This window comes from Bos taurus, chromosome 3 (genome assembly GCF_002263795.3).
Source record: "Bos taurus isolate L1 Dominette 01449 registration number 42190680 breed Hereford chromosome 3, ARS-UCD2.0, whole genome shotgun sequence".
Taxonomy (NCBI): domain Eukaryota; kingdom Metazoa; phylum Chordata; class Mammalia; order Artiodactyla; family Bovidae; genus Bos; species Bos taurus.
Window position 1 is genome coordinate 102,239,434 of NC_037330.1, and position 19,035 is coordinate 102,258,468.

At 41.6% G+C, this 19,035-nt stretch overlaps 1 protein-coding gene across 10 annotated transcripts in view; it reads right to left on the bottom strand.

Annotated features, from left to right (window-relative positions):
- ST3GAL3 (ST3 beta-galactoside alpha-2,3-sialyltransferase 3) overlaps positions 1–19,035 on the bottom strand; it is a 213,500-nt gene that overhangs the window by 112,525 nt on the left and 81,940 nt on the right. For 7 of the 10 annotated variants that reach the window (XM_024985415.2, XM_024985404.2, XM_024985385.2 and 4 more), the window contains 1 exon segment: positions 9,024–9,071. The exons of the other annotated variants lie outside the window; for them this stretch is intronic. In XM_024985415.2, coding sequence (XP_024841183.1) covers positions 9,024–9,071 — 48 coding nt within the window. 10 annotated transcript variants of the gene reach the window in all.

The following is a 19,035-nucleotide window of genomic DNA, read 5'->3' on the forward strand; positions in this document are numbered from 1 at the left end:
GGTCTCCTGTCATCATAATGGGAAACTCACAGACCACTGAAAAACCAGGCTCACAGTCAGTGAGAAAGCAGATGACCTGAACAGAACAATGAATAAATAAATTTGAACTAGCTGAAAAACAGAGCACCTTACGTCTGACAAGTGGAGAACGCAATTCTCTTCCAGTGTATTTGGAAACTATGAAAACTGACGACCTGAGAGGCATAAATGCCAAGATAAAAATTAATAAACGTTAAAACAAGCTCAAGTTTTTAACTTTAAAACTTAAAAATATTTTTGTTTTACAGCAATTTGAAATTTTAATACATTCCATACCACTTTGTATTTTATTTTATCATAATTGTATAATGTAAAGGAAATTAAAAATGTTTTCATAATTCCCTGTCTAAGTAACCCTGAGTCCCTCCTGCTTATCTGAGCAGGGGGTCCGGATATTATCACCTCCTACTTATGCTCTCATGTGCAAGTGGCTGGGGTACTGACTACACAGTAACATCTTCTAGGATGAAGGGGGAGCTCCCTGAAAGAAAGCGTCCCATTCCAGCCCCACTCTCAAGCCACTGAGCCCCAGAATGGACTTTCAGGGAACACAGCTGCACACTGTGAGCCGATTGTGCGACTGGCCCTTCTGGTTCCCAGTGACCCACCTCCTCTGATCATTGTAAAGAGCCACCACAAATTCCCGTGCGTGGTCACTGTGCTTAGAAAGCAAAGCAGATGCTTAGGCTGATGACAACAGTGAATATTCCCCAGGAAGGCCAGCTTGAGGAATATTACTGAAGTAGATGAAGTTTAGTGAAGGGATAAAACCATGGCCTTGATTCTATCAGAAAACTACAGCACTTCATATTAGAATGCATGAAAGTCAGAAAAGCAGGATAGGCCATCGGGCAAGAAAAGTCCAAGTACATAAGAGAAGAACTCTGCTGCCAGATCTTTTTTCAAGGGGGTCTTTGGCTCCAGTCTCTGAGCTATGATGAATTGCTAAGTGCAAAGGGCATAGGGGTAAATGGAATGAGGACCTATCCTAACCAAAATAGATCCCTCTTTTCTAAAGAAAAGGCACTGTACAGCCTCCAATAAAAGTCACAGGCTATATTAAACATAAGTAATGTATGTCCTGGCTTGGGTGGAGGAGGAAGTTGGCAACAGTTGCAAATGGCCTGTGGGACATGCCAGACAAAGGGAAGAAGTGAGGGAATGAGTATTTACTGAGCATCTACTGTGAATTCACACTGTTTTCAGAACTTTCACCTACACTCTCAGTGTAACTCTTACAACTCCTACGAGGTGGGTATTTCCTGCATTTTACAGAGGAGGGAACAGAGTCTTGGAGATAAGAATTAACATGTTCAGGATCCCCAGCCAGTACATGGACCAGCTGGGGTATTGTTGAACCAACCCAGGTTTGACTTTGCAGCTTCTTGTCTTTACATTATGCTACACTGACTCTCTGAGGATAAGAAAAGCAGACCCTCATATTAGGAGAGCTGCCATGAGAGCAATTATCTACTCCTACCTCCCACTCCTGGCTCCAGGGTGGTGTCAGAAGGCCTGGCCACGCCCACACATGAACCATGGGAGTCCCACAGAGGCCCAAGAGGGGCTGGCCAAAGTGCAAACAGCTCCCACATCAAGTCAGGAAAATAAATCATAATGTAGGATCAATTAATCAAAGACAAACTAAAATAGGAAAAGCAGTTATATAATATAAACACAGAAAGAATTCACTGACCTGGACTAAATTAACTGACCCAGTAAAGTAAGGAGTTCACCAACTGAAGCCCAATCTCAAACGGGTGTACACTGGCGTGGGGGAGGGCAGAGGCCTAGTGAGCAGGTCCTGATAAGACAAGGCCCTCAGTGCCTGTGCGCCCTCCACCCAAGCAGCCTGGGGTGCTGCACTGGCAGGTAGAAGCCCCATCCCAACACAGGCTGAGAGGCCATGCACCAACTCTCCTCTGTCCTGGGAAGGAAAGCAGATGTCTAGAGCTGAGGAGCCTGGTGGGCTGCAGTCCATGGGGTCGCAAAGAGTCGAACACGACTGAGCGACTTCACTTTTACTTTTCACTTTCATGCATTGGAGGAGGAAATGGCAACCCACTCTAGTGTTCTTGCCTGGAGAATCCCAGGGACGGGGGAGCCTTGGTGGGCTGCCGTCTATGGGATCGCAGAGTCGGACACAACTGAAGAGACTTAGCAGCAGAGCTGAGCAGACAGTAAATTCAGTTTTATTCATGATATCAAGTATGCCCAGACCATGCCAGGGCATGTTGTGCTAAGCGGCAAGATTATGAGTGACAGCATGTCAAAAGGGCAGCTGGGACAGGAAATAGAAAAAATGGCTCACTCTGCGGTTTGTATCTCAAACTATGGAGCTTACTGGCTAGTGTATGTGTGGGTGTGTATGTGTTAGTTGCTCAGTTATATCTAACTCTTTACCACCCCATGGACTGTAGCCCTCCAGGCTCCTCTGTCCATGGAATTCTCCAGGCAAGAATACTGGAGTGGGTTGCCATTCCCTAGTCCAAAGGATCTTCCCAACCCAAGAATCAAACCAGGGGCCTCCTTCATTGGAGGCAGATTCTTTACCATCTGAGCCACCAGGGAAGCCCCACCCACTAAGCACAGATACAGTCCTTCTCTCCAAACAAAAATAATTTTATTTTCCCCAGTTTTAGGAATAACACAAGCTAACTATAAAAATCCATATGAAAAAAAACTTAAAAAGAATGAAGTAAGAATCACTCAAAACTCTCATTATCTAAAGCTATTTGTTGCAAACATTTTGGTATCTTCCCAGAAATCTCTTCTCACAAATATATGTGTAAATATGCATATATAATTTTACTTTCATGTACCTTCAATATACATGCTGTTTGTTCCTATTTTGTTTACTCAACAATACCCTCAACATCTTCTACGTCAATAAAAATAAAATTGCACCATCATTTCTAATGGCTACACAGTATTCCACTGTACGGACACGCCATTGGACATTGGACAATGTCCTATTATGTCCTAAATAATGTTTCTATGTTTCTACTCTTCCTTCCTTCAATAAATATTTCCTGAGCACCTATTATGTGGTGGGTACTGTTCCAAGTTCCAGGGATACAGTCGTGAACAAGAAAGGCAAGGTCCCTGGCCACATGAAGCCTACATGTTAGTTGGGGTGCGGGGAGGGGTGGATAACTAAATAAGGTAAATAAATAAATAATTTGAAGGAAGGTAAATAAGCAGGTAATTTGAAGGAAGGATGACAGCTAAGAAGAAATAAAGGCATATCTGCTTAGAGAAAGGTTGGAGATCAAGAGAGTAGACTAGATAAAGTGTTCTGGGATAGCCTTCTTGCAGAGGTGATATTTGAACAGAGATTTGAGACAATTATGCAAAGTAAAAGATAAAAGCATTCTAAGCAGAAGAAAGGGCTTCTCTTGTAGCTCAGTCGGTAAAGAATCTGCCTGTAGTGCAGGAGACCCAGGTTCGATCCCTGGGTTGGAAAGATCCCCTGGGAGAAGGAAATGGCAATCCATTCCAGTATCCTTACCTGGAAAATCTCATGGACAGTCCATGGGGTCGCAGAGAGTCGGGCACGACTGAGCGACTAACACTTACTAACTTAAGCAGAAGAAAAGTGAGTACAAAGACCCTGGGGCAGGAAGGAACCTGGCATATTCATGGAATGGCAGGAATGCCAATGTGGCTTGAGGACAGCGAGGGGACAAATGAACACAAATCAAAGTGTTGAGATAATTAGAAATTGGAATAGGACACTGTAGTTAATGGCGTTTGGACCTGGAGAGATTGCAGGTGGAACAAGATGTGATCTGACCCACATTTATAAAAGATGACTCTGACTACAACATAGAGAATGGACCACTGGGAGGCAACCAGTGAGCACAGAGAGACCAGTTAAGAGATGTTTACTTGTCTAAGGGAGAAGAAGATGGTACCTTGGACAGTGATGCTTGAAAGAAGGACACACCATGAAGACAGAAAAGGTAGGAAAGGGTGAGGAAGAGGAACAATCAAGGTGATCACGAGGTTTGTGCCTTGGAAGTTTGGTAGGTGAGGGAGAAAATATGGGGGACAAACAGGTTTTGGCATACAGACCCTGCACATTTCACCATATGTATACATAAGCATTTTATTTTTTGGGGGGGTACCATGATTTGTTTTCAGTTTTTAAAAAATGTTTGACTTTCAATTATTCATTGCTAGTATACAGAAATATAATTAATTTTTTGCATTCTGATTTTGCATCCTGTTATCTTGCTAAACTTAGTTGTTAGTTCTGGCAGTTTTTAAAAACAGATTCCTTGGGATTTTCTATGTAGGAAACCATGTCACCTATGAAGAGGGTTGGTTTTATTTCTTCTTTTCCCATCTGCATTCTTTTTCATTCTTTTTCTTCTCAGTGTACTGGCTAGGACTTTCAGGAGTGGTTCTTGATCTTAGGGGGACAGCAGTTTTACCATAAAGTATGATGTTTGCTGTAGGCTTTTTGTAGATGCCCTATGTCAGATTGAAAAAATTCCCTTCTAAGTTTTCTGAGAATTTTTATCGTGAGTAGGTGTGGAATTTTATCAGATGCTTTTTCTTTATCAATTGACGTGACCATGTAGTTTTTCTTCTTTAGACAGTTAATATGGTAGATTACACTGATTGACTTTTGAATGTTGAGTCAGCCTTCCATTCCCAGGATAAACCCTACTTGGGCACCAAATTTGGGAAGTTTAAGCCATTACTTCTTCAAACATTTCTTCTGTACTGCACTCTTTCTCTCCTTCTGGGACTCCAGTGACACAGACTGTAAACCTTCCAGCATTGTCCCATAAGTTACTGAGACACCGTTCAACTTCTTTGACATTTTTTTCTTCTATTGTTCAGATTGGAGAGTTTATTTTCAAGTTTACTGATTCTTTGCTCATCATCTCGATTTTGTGATTGAGCCTATTTAGCAAAGTTTTTAAATTTTCAATTATTGTATTTTTTCTCTTATCTCCATTTCATTATATATACAAGTTTTTTTCTTTTTGTGCTAACACTTTCTATCTAAATTCATGTCAACAGTGTTTATCCTTACTTTTGAGAGCATTTTTTTTTAACAGTTTACTTACAAGATTACCAGTTTATTATGAAAGGATTCAACTCAGGAACAGCCAGATGGAAGAGATGGAGAAAGGCGTCCAGAAGCATTTGTATAAATGCCACTTTAAAGTCTGTCAGATTATCCCAACATCTGTGTCACCCTAGCATCAGCATCTATTGATTGTCTCTCCCAGGCAAGTTGAGATTTTCCTGGTTCTTCATATGATAATTAATTTTAGATTGTGTCTTATATATTTTGAATATTATGTTGTGAAACGTGTTTAAATCTTCTTTAAATCCAGGTCTGATTTAAATCCAGTGGAGAATGCTGATATTTTTGTTTCACCAGACAATCAACCAAGCTGGGTTTAGGTGACAAGTTCTGACCAGCCCTCTGCGAGCTGTGGTTTCAGTGCCAGTTCTGCTTCCAAAGCCTGTTCAGGTGTGACCTCTGTGTGCACTACCTAGTGTCCAGTCTGGTCCATCCCTTAGTTCAGTTCTTAAGTCTTTGGTGTGTTGGTTGGAATCAGACGTGCACATGCACAGCTCAGGGTGAGCCCAGAAGTTCACATACAACATTACGGAGTTGCTTTTCTGAACTCCTTCCTCTCTGCCGTCTCCTTGTACTTTCCAGTTTATCGGGCCTCCCCTTCTTGGTCCTCTGGCCCCAAAGCTGGGGTTTTATTTACCACTTTCTGCCACACATTTCCTAAACTGTACCCAAATCTGGAACCAAGCAGCAAGAAGGTGGGGAGAGAAAAGACAACTGGATTTTCTCCCACCCTCTTGGGATTACAAAAAGGAAGTTTTGATCAAAGAAGAATATTTCCTTTCTTCGGTTTTAGGTGCTTGAAGGCCTCACTGCTATTACTGGGCACTGCCATCCCCACCACTCAGGGGACTGCCTGGGGATTAAGGCATGAGAAAACAGAAAAAACGACCTTAGGGATATCCCCCTCTGTCTGAGCCTTAGAGCCCCTTTCCCAACCAGAGCCATAACTAGAGGTCTTCTGGAATTCTCTCCAGTTGTGCCCTGATGTCTACTCTGTGCTCAGGTTTTCGGACGCCTCAAGTCCATGACATGGGATACCAGAGGAAAAATGAGAAATCCATTGCCAGTGTGGTAGTACTTCTAATTCTAGCTTTTTCCTCCAATCTGTCTACTGCTGTTTCTATTCCAGAGTCTTTCAAATAGCTGCTAAATGTCCAGGCCTTTAGCTGCTTTCAGTGACAGAGACAGATTCTTACACATGTATCTTATACATATATTCTGGTATATATATGTAACTACCTATTTATGCAGGGAATATATTTCCTAGGGCCTCCCCAGGGCCTGGTCACGGGTATGTATCTATTCAGATTTAGCTAGACACTACCACAGTTTTTTCCAAAGTGGTTGTGATCAACTTACCCACTGACAGCAGAATTTCCACTGCATCAAATCTTTACCAACCTTTTATCAGGCTTTTCAAGTGTCCCTATTTTGGTAGATGTGCAGTGGTATCTCAGTTCAGTTCAGTCGCTCAGTCGTGTTCTGGACTGCAGCATGCCAGGCCTCCCTGTCCAACACCAACTCCCAGAGTTTACTCAAACTCATGTCCATTGAGTTGGTGATGCCATCCAACCATCTCATCCTCTTTCATCCCCTTCTCCTGCTGGCTTCAATCTTTCCCAGCATCAGGGTCTTTTCAAATGAGTCAGTTCTTCATATCAGGTGGCCAAAGTATTAGAGTTTCAGCTTCAACATCAGTCCTTCCAATGAATATTCAGGACTGATTTCCTTTAGGATGGACTGGTTGGATCTCCTAGCAGTCCAAGGGACTCTCAAGAGTCTTCTCCAACACCACAGTTCAAAAGCATCAATTCTTTAGTGCTCGGCTTTCTTTATAGTCCAACTCTCACATCCATACATGACTACTGGAAAAACCATAGCCTTGACTAGATGGACCTTTGTTGGCAAAGTAATGTCTCTGCTTTTGAATATGCTGTCTAGGTTGGTCATAATTTTCCTTCCAAGGAGTAAGTGTCTTTTAATTTCATGGCTGCAGTCACCATCTGCAGTGATTTAGGAGCCCCCAAAAATATAGTCTGCCACTGTTTCCACTGTTTCCCCATCTATTTGCCATGTAGTGATGGGACTGGATGCCATGATCTTAGTTTTCTGAATGTTGAGCTTTAAGCCAGCGTTTTCACTCTCCTCTTTCACTTTCATCAAGAGGCTCTTTAGTTCTTCACTTTCTGCCATAAGGGTGGTGTCATCTGCATATCTGAGGTTACTGATATTTTTCCTGGCAATCTTGATTCCAGCTTGTGCTTGAAATGCTAATTTGCATTTCCCTAGGTACTAATACAATTGAAGACCTTTTCATTGGGTTATTGACCATCTGGATTCCTCTTTTGTGAAGGGCCTATTTGGGTCTTTTGCTTGTTTCTACACAGGGTTGCTTCTTTATTCACATTGATCTTTGTAGCTCTTTATTCTGGAAACAAGCCCTTTGTTGGCTATTTATGTTATACATCTTTTTTCACTCTGCCTTTTCACTCTCTTAATGGTATCTTTTGATTAACAGAAGTTTTACTTTGTAATAAAGTTGTAATGTAATAAATTATAATAAATGTAATAAAATTGATTCATGTTTTCCTATGTGAACTGACACAACTTTATGCCTATTTCAAAACTCTTTCTATCTGTCCATTCTGTCTTAAAGCATTTCAGTGGAGTATCAAGTATCAAGGTATGAGACAGCAAGATGGCAAGGCAGAGAGTATAGGCTCTAGGGTTAGACAGATATGAGTAGCCCTGGACAGGGTACTTTGACTCTTGAGTATTAGGTTTCTTTATCTATAATTAAAGATGTACTTACTATCCACCTTGCAAGAAGTGTGAAAAAGCACTTGGCTTTGGTGTTTTTAGTGCTGGCACACAGTAGGCCCTCAGTAAACAGTGGTAGCTGAGATTATATTCTCTGATCGTCCTTCCTCTCATCCACATTGCTACAGTGGCCTGAACCTCATGGCTGCATTGTGAAGCATCAGTCTATCGCAGTCAACCACAGCAAAATGGGTTAATTGCCTTTAACAGGCCAGCAAAGTCTCCCTGTTACTCACAGGCAGCACCCATGGTACAAGAACCACCATCTTCAAGTAAAAATTAAGACTTGACGCATGGAGATGCTCTCCTCATGAGGTAAAGTCATTCTAGGGCTCCCATATGGATGCAATGGCAGCAAGTTGAAGAATCAGTATCTTCCCTTTCTGTTCACTGCCAGCAGCAGAGGGCTGTGGGGCAGGCAAACAGCCTGAGATAGGGGAGAGCGGGGCTCCACTAAGCCTGGGTGATCCAAGTCAAAGTGGTGGGTGTGCCGATTTCTGCGTCCTGCGCTGTTGACACAGGGAAGCATGGGAGTGCTTCAGCACGTGTGCACAGTACGTACCCCTACACACAGGAGGTGTGTATTTGAGTTATATGGGGTGTGCCTGTGAACCTGCAACAGGGTGTGTGTTCTCAGGAAGCTGTGATGCTCTCACCATCCCAGCATGTTCCTGGAGAGCCTGATGGTCCACTGCTCCTGTGTGCCCAGAGGTTGGCATCTTTCAGTGGCCTCTGCCCATCTCTCTCTGAGACAGGATGTATGCACAGGAAACAGACATCTTTTCTATGACCCTGGACCACCCTGAATGAGGACGGAGCATCTACTGCAAACTCTTGGCTGCACACATTTAAAACAACTGGCGAAGTCCTCTGGACGCTGCATCCCACTGCTGTTTCCCAGACTACAGGTCCCTAGAAAAGCTTCCTGAGATCTTCCCACAATATTGAAATATTCCAGTGCCCTCCCCAGACGCCCCCTCCCCGACCTCATTAGGCTCCACTTCAGCTGTGGCCAGTGCTGAGAGCAGAAAGGATGACAGAGGGGAGGGATTGGTACCTGAGCCTAGCGTTTGTCCCGCGGAGTCAAAGGAAAGAACCACTGAATCTGCAACACAAGAGGACAAGTTCATTTCTTTCTCCTTCTTACAGTAGAAACAAAACAAAAACAAACAAAAAGAGCAAGCTCTCACTGGCACTGCCCAAACCCTCTCCCAAGGAAAGGTCAACAGGACAGGAATCAGCTGCACAGACAGCCTCCACAGGTCCGTCCCACCCATCCACTGGGCCAGGAGGCCCTGCCAAGCCCAGCCCCAGCCTCCTGCCCCTGGGAGGAACATCTCAGGGCAGAGACATGCCCCAAATTCTTCAGAAGTATTTCCTGCCAAATTAGGGGACAAATTTACTTCTTTTTCCTTCACACAGTGAAAATAAAATTAAAACAAAGCAAAAGAAAATGTCCATCCTGAATCTGGTTAAAGGCACCAACATTTTCCTTTGATTTACTTTCTTTTCCTATTATTATATCCAATTGTTTATTATTTCCTCCCCCAAAAGGTATCAAGTGACTTACAGGAATTTACAGTATACACTGGAATTTCAAAAATGAAGAAATCAAAGGAAGGAAAAATATTATATAGTCAGGGGAATGTTAGTGCACAAAATGCATGCCATGAGGACTTAACCAAACACTACAGGTTGAATCAAAGAAGTCTGAGCTCCCAAACAGCTAAATAAAGGAGAACATGAACAAGATTGAGGGCTCACAGTATATTCATTCTTTCATTTATTCAACTATTCAGTAAATATTTATTGAGCATCTACTATGTGCAAGATACTATACTATGCCCTTGCAATCCAGACACACACAAAAATGCACGATCTCCACCCTCATGGATCTGTCATCAGTCTAAGAGAAAAAAAGTCACCCAACAACAACTTATTCAACTGAAAACTGATGAAGTAAAAACAACAACAAAGAATGTGGGAAAAGCACTAAATGTTTGGAAGGGGAGTGTATATTGGTTAGGCAAGGCTTCCCTAAAGAAGTGAAACCTGAACTACAAGCTGATGGCTATGTAGGATACGTAGAGGTTAAACCCGACAAGAAGGGAAGGGGCATTCCAGGCAGAGGGTGTCCTGTGTGGAGACCTGAAGCAGGATTGGACAGGGTGCCTCAGAGCAACCAGAAGTAGAAAAGCAAATACTGTATAGTGATCAGAAAGCAATTCCTCTTGTAGGTCTTAATAAATGGAGATGCTGCACCATGTTGAAGACTGTTAACTTCTACATTTCTATTATATGATAAATAACTGTGAATCTTTTATGGCTGTTTCCTACAACAGGAGCCAATACAAATGATGGCATAAAGCCAACACACAGCTCAATAAATGCAAATTATTAATACAAGGGACACCAAGACAATTTCAGGCCCAACATAACCCCAGAGACTCCAGACTCAAAAAGGGTCATATTCAAAAGGCTCACTCACTACAAAGGAATACTAGCTGGCTGCCTATAGGAACAGCATCTGCACCCCAGGGAGCATCCCACCCCAGCAGGACCCTTCAGATCTCAGGTATACATCATTTTCTTTGTACTGTACATGGATATCTGACACAAGAGTTATCAAAACTGGAAGTTACATCTGTCCCACTGCTAGACTATAAGCTCCATACAGACAGATACTATGGATGCTTTGTTCACTGACATGTTACCAGAATAACAGCTGGTGCATGCTCAGTCACTTAGTCATGTCCAACTCTTTGCCACCCTATGGACTGTAGCCTACTAGGCTCCTCTGTCCATGGGAATTCTCCAGGCAAGAATACTGCAGTTTCCGTGCTCTCCTCCAGGGGATCTTCCCTGACCCAGGCACTGAACCTGTGTCTCTTACGTCTCCTACATTGGAAGGCAGGTTCTTTGCCTTTTGTGGATATCTGCCTATCCTTCTTTTTCTGGGAGTGTTCTGATAGCCTCCTTATCCACACTTAAACTCCAACTTAGCCTACTTCCATCATCTTTTATACTGCTGCATGACTTTTCTGAAAAGTATACCTGACCACCTCTTTGCTCTTGATTAAAATGCTTCAGTGGCTTCCTCTAGCCTGAAAGATAAAGTTCAAGCTCTGACCTTCACGGTCTTTACCATTCTGGCTCATTTATGACCTGTAATATATCCCATGTTCCAGATATGCTAAACTGTTTCTATTTTCCCAAAAAGATCTTCACCTTCATGTTTTCAGACATCTGACATACTGTTTTCTCTACCTGCTTGCATAGAAAATCCCCCACTTTTCTATTAAGACCCAAAGAGATCATCTCCTCTTCTTAAAGCCTTCTCTGGTCAATTTGCCCCTTCTCTTTAGGCCTGCACGGCTATTATGGCATTTGTCATAGTGCATTATAATCCTGTTTTTACTCTTGCTCTTCTCTCATTAAACTGCATGTCCCCTGAGGACAAGGACTGTCTATTTATTTTGAGGCTTTGATGTCAAGTGCACTGACTGACGCACAGAAAGTGGTCAACATGCTCATTAAACAAAGGAATAAACTAGTAAATGGCTTCGCTTCCTTTCAAAGGTGATGTTATCTGAGTGATATTTCACAAACTGGTGTGGGGAGAGATCTATTCTGCACAGAGATTCTCATTCAATTCAAGTCAACCTTGAAATGTCCTTGTAGCAGAAAGATTCAGAGGTTGAAGCCCAGCCTCATCCTTGGAAGATGAAAGCATTCCCACGAAGCAGTGCAGGGGGAATAAGGAAAGGGCCCCAGGCGCCTTCTAGGTGAGGGATCACAGTCACCTGGAGGAGATTAGCAAAGCCTTTCTGAGAAGCTGACTGCCCAGATGAGCAACAGCAACACCATCTCAAATTTTTATTGCAGTTGACAGGTACTTTTCCAATTGCAATTTACCATCTTTGTACACACAAGCAGTTCTGAAATAATCTCTTTCAAAGTTTTCAATCTTTTTCTAAAAGAAAAAAGGCTACACGTTAACTAAAAGACTAAAACTTTAAGAGTAAAAGGAAAAAAAAAGAAACCTAAATGTGAACAATGGTTGTCTCTGGGTGAAAGAATTATAGATGATATTTATTCCTGCAGTTTTGAAAATTTTCTATAGTGAACATGTAACTTGTATTATCAGAGGGAAAAAAAAGTTAGGAAAAAACTTTCTAATCCAGCTCTAGGATTTTAACCTCTAACTCATTGGTACCAATGCAAAAGGATGGCAGGTTCTTGATCGCCTTCCTGATTCACTATATGTGCTGACAAGCTATTTGGCTTTTCCCTTTCCTTATACCTCAGTAACCTCAATTCCTAAATAGACCAGCTTTGAAAAAATTCTTTCCTTCTTCATTCCTTCTCAAAACTATTATCAGTGGCCTATTATGTGCCAGGGCTGGTGATACTAGAGATATGAGCTGGTCTATCTAATCTATCCTATCTGATCTATCCTATCCAGCAGATAGGAGCTGGTCTTTCCCTTCTAGCCAAGGAAGCAGAGATGTTAATTGGCACTTAGAAGTAAAGCATGATAAAGATGTGCAAGAAGCAAGCACCAAACAGATAACAGTCTTACTGGAAAGAAAGAGTTTTTGTAAATATTATTTCCAGTGGTGGTGGAATGCTCCCAAGACCGTGTGTCTTTAAACTGCAGAAGATGCAAGTGAGCGGGCAGAAACTTCAGGAGGAAGTCAGGGACATATATCATGTTTTGTGTAATTTGGATGGATATTGCTTTGAGCATTTAAGGCAGAGATTTGAGAATCAGTTTGGCCATTCATTTTTTTGTGTTTATTCTGAAGGATGTAAGATCATTTGAGCTATAAACCACTTTGACAGCTAAAGGGAAAATTCAGTATTCAACAAATTGAAAAGTTTGTTTTGCAAGAAGCAGAGCAAGAACATCCAGACTTCCCCCTCTCAGGCTAACAAATACGTCATTTTTATTTCAAGCAGCCCGGGCTCCAGCTGTTCCTGGCTCTGAGGCCAGAGGCAGCCATGTGGTGCGCTACACAAGTGACCAAACAGAATTCCAGACCAAAGCACAACAGAGCATCGCTACACATGACTTTGTTCAGTGAGGAATTGACTAGAAACCTTTTATTATGGTCAGATGTTTCCTGTGTCTGGTTTCTGAAGTGAATAAAAAGAATATAAAGAGAGGATAGAGAACAGGGCCCAGTCTTTCCAGTCACTGGAGAGGCTTCCAAAAGTCATATTATGTGGTTAATAAGCTATGTTTTGGGTACTACCTGTCATGGCACACACTCAGCACATATATTCTGCTAGCCACCATAGGTAAGCCCTAGAGATGGAAGAATGAATGGGGAAAAAAAAAAACAAACTGTTCTGTCAAGTAGCTTACAACCTAACAGGAAAAATAAAAACATATATAAAGCTAAGCATTATATAGTTAACAATACCATACTGTATACTTGAAGTTTGTTGAGACAGTGGATGTTAAATGTTATCATCACACACATACATGCAAAAAGGTAACTACGTGAGGTGATGGATGTGCTAACTAGCCTTTTTGTAGTCATTATTTCACATTATATATGTCTTTCAAACAATTACATTGTACACCTTAAACTTACACAACAACTATTTGTCAATAATAACTCAATAAAGCTGAGACATTATTTTGCTGACAAAGGCCCATCTAGTCATGGCTATGGATGTAGTCATGTATGGATGTAAGAGTTGGACCATAAAGAAGGCTGAGTGCCAAAGAATTGATGCTTTTGAACTGTGGTATTGGAGAAGACTCTTGAGAGTCCCTTGGACTGCAAGGAGATCAAACCTGTCTATCCTAAAGGAAATCAGTCCTGAATATTCATTGGAAGGACAGATACTGAAGCTGAAGCTCCAATACATTGGGCATCTGATGCAAAGAACTGACTCATTTGAAAAGACCCTGATGCTGGGAAAGATTGAAGGCAGGAGGAGAAGGGGATGACAGAGGATGAGATGGTTGGATGGCATCACTGACTCGATGGACATGAGTCTGAGCAAGCTCCAGGAGATGGTCTGGGAGGAGGCCTGGTGTGCTGCAGTCCATGGGGTCGCAAAGAGTCAGACATGACTGAGTGACTGAACTGAACTGAAAGCTGAAGGGGGGAAGCTAAGTATAATGAATAGGTATGGAAATAAGGGGGATATTTCATTGTTCATTAATTCAACATATTAATTAAGCAACTACGATACACCAGACTTAGGGATACAATAATAAAGAAGAACAAAAATGCTCCTATTCTCAAGGAATTTATATTTTAATCAGGGAGATTGAAAAAAAACAGTAAATAAATGAACACAATAATTTCTGACAGTGATAAGTGGCATGAAGAATATCCAATGATGTAATAGTGATCACAGGTGGAAGTACAGGCAATGCTAGATTGGGTGTTTTGGGAAGACTTCTCTGAGGAGGCGACATATGACTGAGACTGGAAGGCAGGAATCCACCAAGAAAAGACCAAAGGAAAAAGAGTTCCAGGTGGAATGAAAGAAAGTACAGCAATCTTGGTGCATTTAAGAAACAGAGAGAAGGCCAGTGTTGCTGGAACACAGAGCATGAAGAACAGAAGGGGGGTGTGACATGGGGTCAGAGAGGAAGACAGGAGCCAAATCTGTAGGAGCCCTTATGTAAGAGGCCACAGCGAGACATCTGTACTATATTTCAATAGCAGGGAGAAGCCCCGCTTAAAACTAGGGGAGAAACTGATCTGATTTATATTCTTTTTTTATTTTATTTTTTTTAATTGAAAATTATTTATTTTAATTGGAGGCTAATAACTTTACAATATTGTATTGGTTTTGCTATACATCAACATGAATCTGCCACGGGTGTACATGCGTGCTGATTTATATTCTTAAACATAAATGTTCACTGCTATGCAGCAACTAAACTGACTGTTCTGGCAACACAGTAAAAGGTAGATTGGAGAGAGAGAAAGAGAGACTGAAGGCCAGAGGACTGGTAGAAAAGAACGCAATATTCCAGATGAGAAATGATGGTGGCCTGAACCAAGGCAGTGGCAACAAAATTAAAAAACAAAAGCCAATGGATGCTAATAATGTTTAAAAGGGAACATTTATAAGGCTAGTGACTTGTGGGACATGAGTAAGAGATTAGGAAGAAGGAGGATTATATGTATCTATATTCTGGGCTTGGGCATATAGATGCTGCTCTTTGCTTAAATGGGAGTAGCCTGCATCTAAGCTACATGACCCTGCCTCCCCTCTGGTCAGACAACCGGACCACAGGTGAGCACCTGATCCACGAGAAGGCAATCCATAGACTGATCATCCATCTAAAATGCAGACAGGTTCTACCTTTTACAGACTTGAGTTGGGATGCACAGAGCTGGGGCTGTTGGCAGGAAATACAAGCAAACAAGCAAATAAGAACAGAGGCTGGGAGGCTATGGACTGCACTTGATGCTGAGCCTTAGGGGCCCATGTTAGTGGCAGAGCATCAACTCTTCAACAGTGAAGAGCCACAACCCTGTTGTTGAGGACAAGACACCAGAGCTGCCTTGGAGGCAGAATATTCTTTTGGTGCAGTCAGCTATCCCATGCATCATCTTTCCATGAGACCTTGAGATTTAGCTTTTAGTTCCTAGGGACTTGGCCTATAATTAAGATTCTCATTTTCAAGTCTCTTGCTATCTTGGAGCTGTCTATAGTTTGAGTGGACTCACTTCCTTTACCTTCCAGCCTGCATGCTTTAATATCCTGGAGCACTTCCTTCCCAATAACCTGCCTTCCCAATAACCTGCTCCAAGCACAACTCATCCTGACAGTCTAAATCTCAGAAGAAGTAGAAGGCCCCTCTTGGACATTGGGTCTAATCTGTGTTTTCCAATCTAACTTCATGAAAGAGCTCTCAATTTTGGGTATTTACTGTTCCATCAGCAAAACTGATACTTCAATAGCCATATGCCTACCTGTATCTTGTTCTACTCTCTCCACTGCTTAGATTCTGAGGAACTCTAACTCCTAGTCTGAGCCCCTCGATTTACTCCCTTTCAACCCTAACCCCAAACAAACATAACATGAGTTCTGAAGATTCCTGAGATACATAGAGAAATGAGATTCCTGAAGACACATAGAGGGAAAAAAAGCCCAAGGACAGAAAACAAAACACAAGCATTGATTTAGAAGAGTGTGGTACATGGAAGAGACATGAGTAAAATAATTAGAGATAGGAGTAGCAGGACACAGGAAGCCAGAGGAGGTAAGAATTGTCGGTAAAAAGGAGTATCTAAAGGAGGTCCAGCCAGTCCATTCTGAAGGAGATCAGCCCTGGGGTTTCTTTGGAAGGAATGATGCTAAAGCTGAAACTCCAGTACTTTGGCCACCTCATGTGAAGAGTTGACTCATTGGAAAAGACTCTGATGCTGGGAGGGATTGGGGGCAGGAGGAGAAGGGGACGACAGAGGATGAGATGGCTGGATGGCATCACTGACTCGATGGACGTGAGTCTGGGTGAACTCCGGGAGTTGGTGATGGACAGGGAGGCCTGGCGTGCTATGATTCATGGGGTCACGAAGAGTCAGACACGACTGAGCGACTGAACTGAACTGAAATGTGGCAAAGAGGAGGAAGAAGCTGATGAATGAAAAGATACTGAAGAATCACTCACTGGGAAGGCATTTGTAACTTTAGTGGGACTGAACTACGAGTGGGTTAAGTGGAGGCTGTTGACTTAGTAGACTTATTTCAAGAAGTCTCTCCCTAGGTTTATGTCATTAATTTATCAAACATATACAGAGTTCTTCCAAACTCAAGAGACTGTATGGAAAAATTAGACAAGGTTCCTGACATGAAAGAATTTATGAACCATCAGAAGGAGAATACAAAGATATAATTAACTATATTACAAGCCTCTAGAGAGTTAAGAGGTAAGAGGGAGAATTTTTTCTGGGAGAAGCTGGGAAGACTTGAAGGAGGGGGTATTTGAGCTGGTGTGAGATAAACTCACGGGACAGGCTGTGCTGGTCATGTGAGAACACGGAAGGAGAGGCATTGAAGCATGGAAAGTAAGGGGTGTGTGGTTTCAGGAAGGTAAAATTGTACCTAAATAATATATTAGGGTTTCTTTTAGAAGGTAAAAATGCATGTGACTAAAAGAGAACTAGTCAATACAACCTGTTCAAACTTTCAAAAAAGGCTTTGACACATCAAAGACTATTTTTAAAAAGTGAGTCACCATGAAATTGCAGAAGAAATTGCTATGTCATCCAGGAGACAAAAGGCACTTGGCTGAGGATCAGGGGCAGGACACCCCCAGGGGGCATCAGCACCCACAGGGAGACCAGGAAGTCTGAGAGTAGCTAGATTTATACTACCAACTGCCCTCTAAGAGGTGGGGTAAGGGGGAAAGGGTGGCACCACTTACAAACAGCTGTTGGTGCAATAGAAGGTGGGTTGAAAATGGTATTAGGTGTGTGTTAAGACTGAGAGTGAGAAGCTAGGATGAAGTTTGGAACTTCAGGGACCTGGGAAAGTGTTGGTCGTGGTGCCCTAGAAATAGGGAAGAGCTGGTTTTAGTGCATAAACCATAGTTTGCTGAACCTTGATGTAGATTACACATACACCTCGCTCCCTTCCAAACCCCTCCAAATGACAGAAAAGGTCATTTGTTTGTTATAAATCAGAAGTACATAGGAACAGAGAATGGAGAAGAGACATCAGCAACAGAAGTTTTGGAAAGCAGATAAATAAGTGGAACTTACTCAGCAAAACCAGGAAAGGCGAATCCTACAGTAGTAGTGGGAAAAGCTGAAATATATCCTAAAATATACCACAGAATTCCCCAAAGGCCCAATCACTGGCAGCACCAGGTACCACTAGAAGTATGAGAGAAGATGATATTAAAAAGAAGAAACCTCCCTCTTAAGTGTAGGCTGACAGCCAAGACCACAAGGCATTAGAAGAAAGTATCTATTATGATAGAGACCAAAACAAATGCAAAATAAATGCAATGTGGAAAAAGAGAAAACACAGATGACAGTGAAAATTTTTTTAAAATTAAAATCTGCAAAGAGAAAATATTCTATTCAGGAAATAGATGCCATTTCTAAAAGAAAGGTACATTCAGTGAATTAAAACAAAAAATAACTCTTGGAAATTAAAAACATAATAGCAGAAATAGAAAGGATTATAAAATAAGTCAAGGAAATGTAGTACAAAAGACAAAGATAGAATGTGGGAGACAAAAGTTTTTTGTTTTTTGTTTTTGTTTTGTTTATTTAATTAAAGCAACAGTTTAGGTAACACAACAATTGAATTATGAAGTTCTAACAGAAGGAAATATTTAATAGAAGGGAGAAAATACTCAAAGAAATAATTAAATAATATTTCCCCATAACCAAAGAACTTGAGTTTTTTTTAACCTAAAGGGGCCCTCTGAGTGTACAGCACAAAATAAAAATAGCCCTCCAACAAGTCTATGATCATGAAATTTCAGAACACTCAAATTTCCAGAGAGAATAACAGCAAAGAGATTTTATAAAAGTAATTTAAAAATCAAAGTGGCTTCAGATCTCTCAAGAAAAGCACTGAAAGCCTAAATATAGTGCTGCAACATCTTCAAAATTCTGAGGAAAATAATTTCCAACCAAGAATTCTATACCCAGCCAGACTATCAATTAAATATGAAGTTAGAATAAAGACACTTTCATATGGGCAAAGTCTCAAAAATTTATTTCTCATGCATCCTTTCTCAGGATATTATTAGAGAATGTGTTCTAGTAAGTGAAGAATAAAAAAAATTTTTAAATGGACTCCAGGAAATGAAATATACCAAAAAAGAAGGATGGTGAGGGAGACTCCAAGGTCATGCAGGGCAGCAGGGATAGATAGAAAATAGTCCAGAGCAGTGCAAGTCAGAAGGCCCCTAGAGAGATTTCTTCAAGACAATGAAACTAATAGACTATCTAATGTGTTTGGACATATGGAGAGCAGATTTATACAACTGAGGAAGGGTGCAGAGTTGAATTATTGATCAATACATAGAAAACTAAGCAAAATATAAAGCATGAATGTTTCTGACTTCA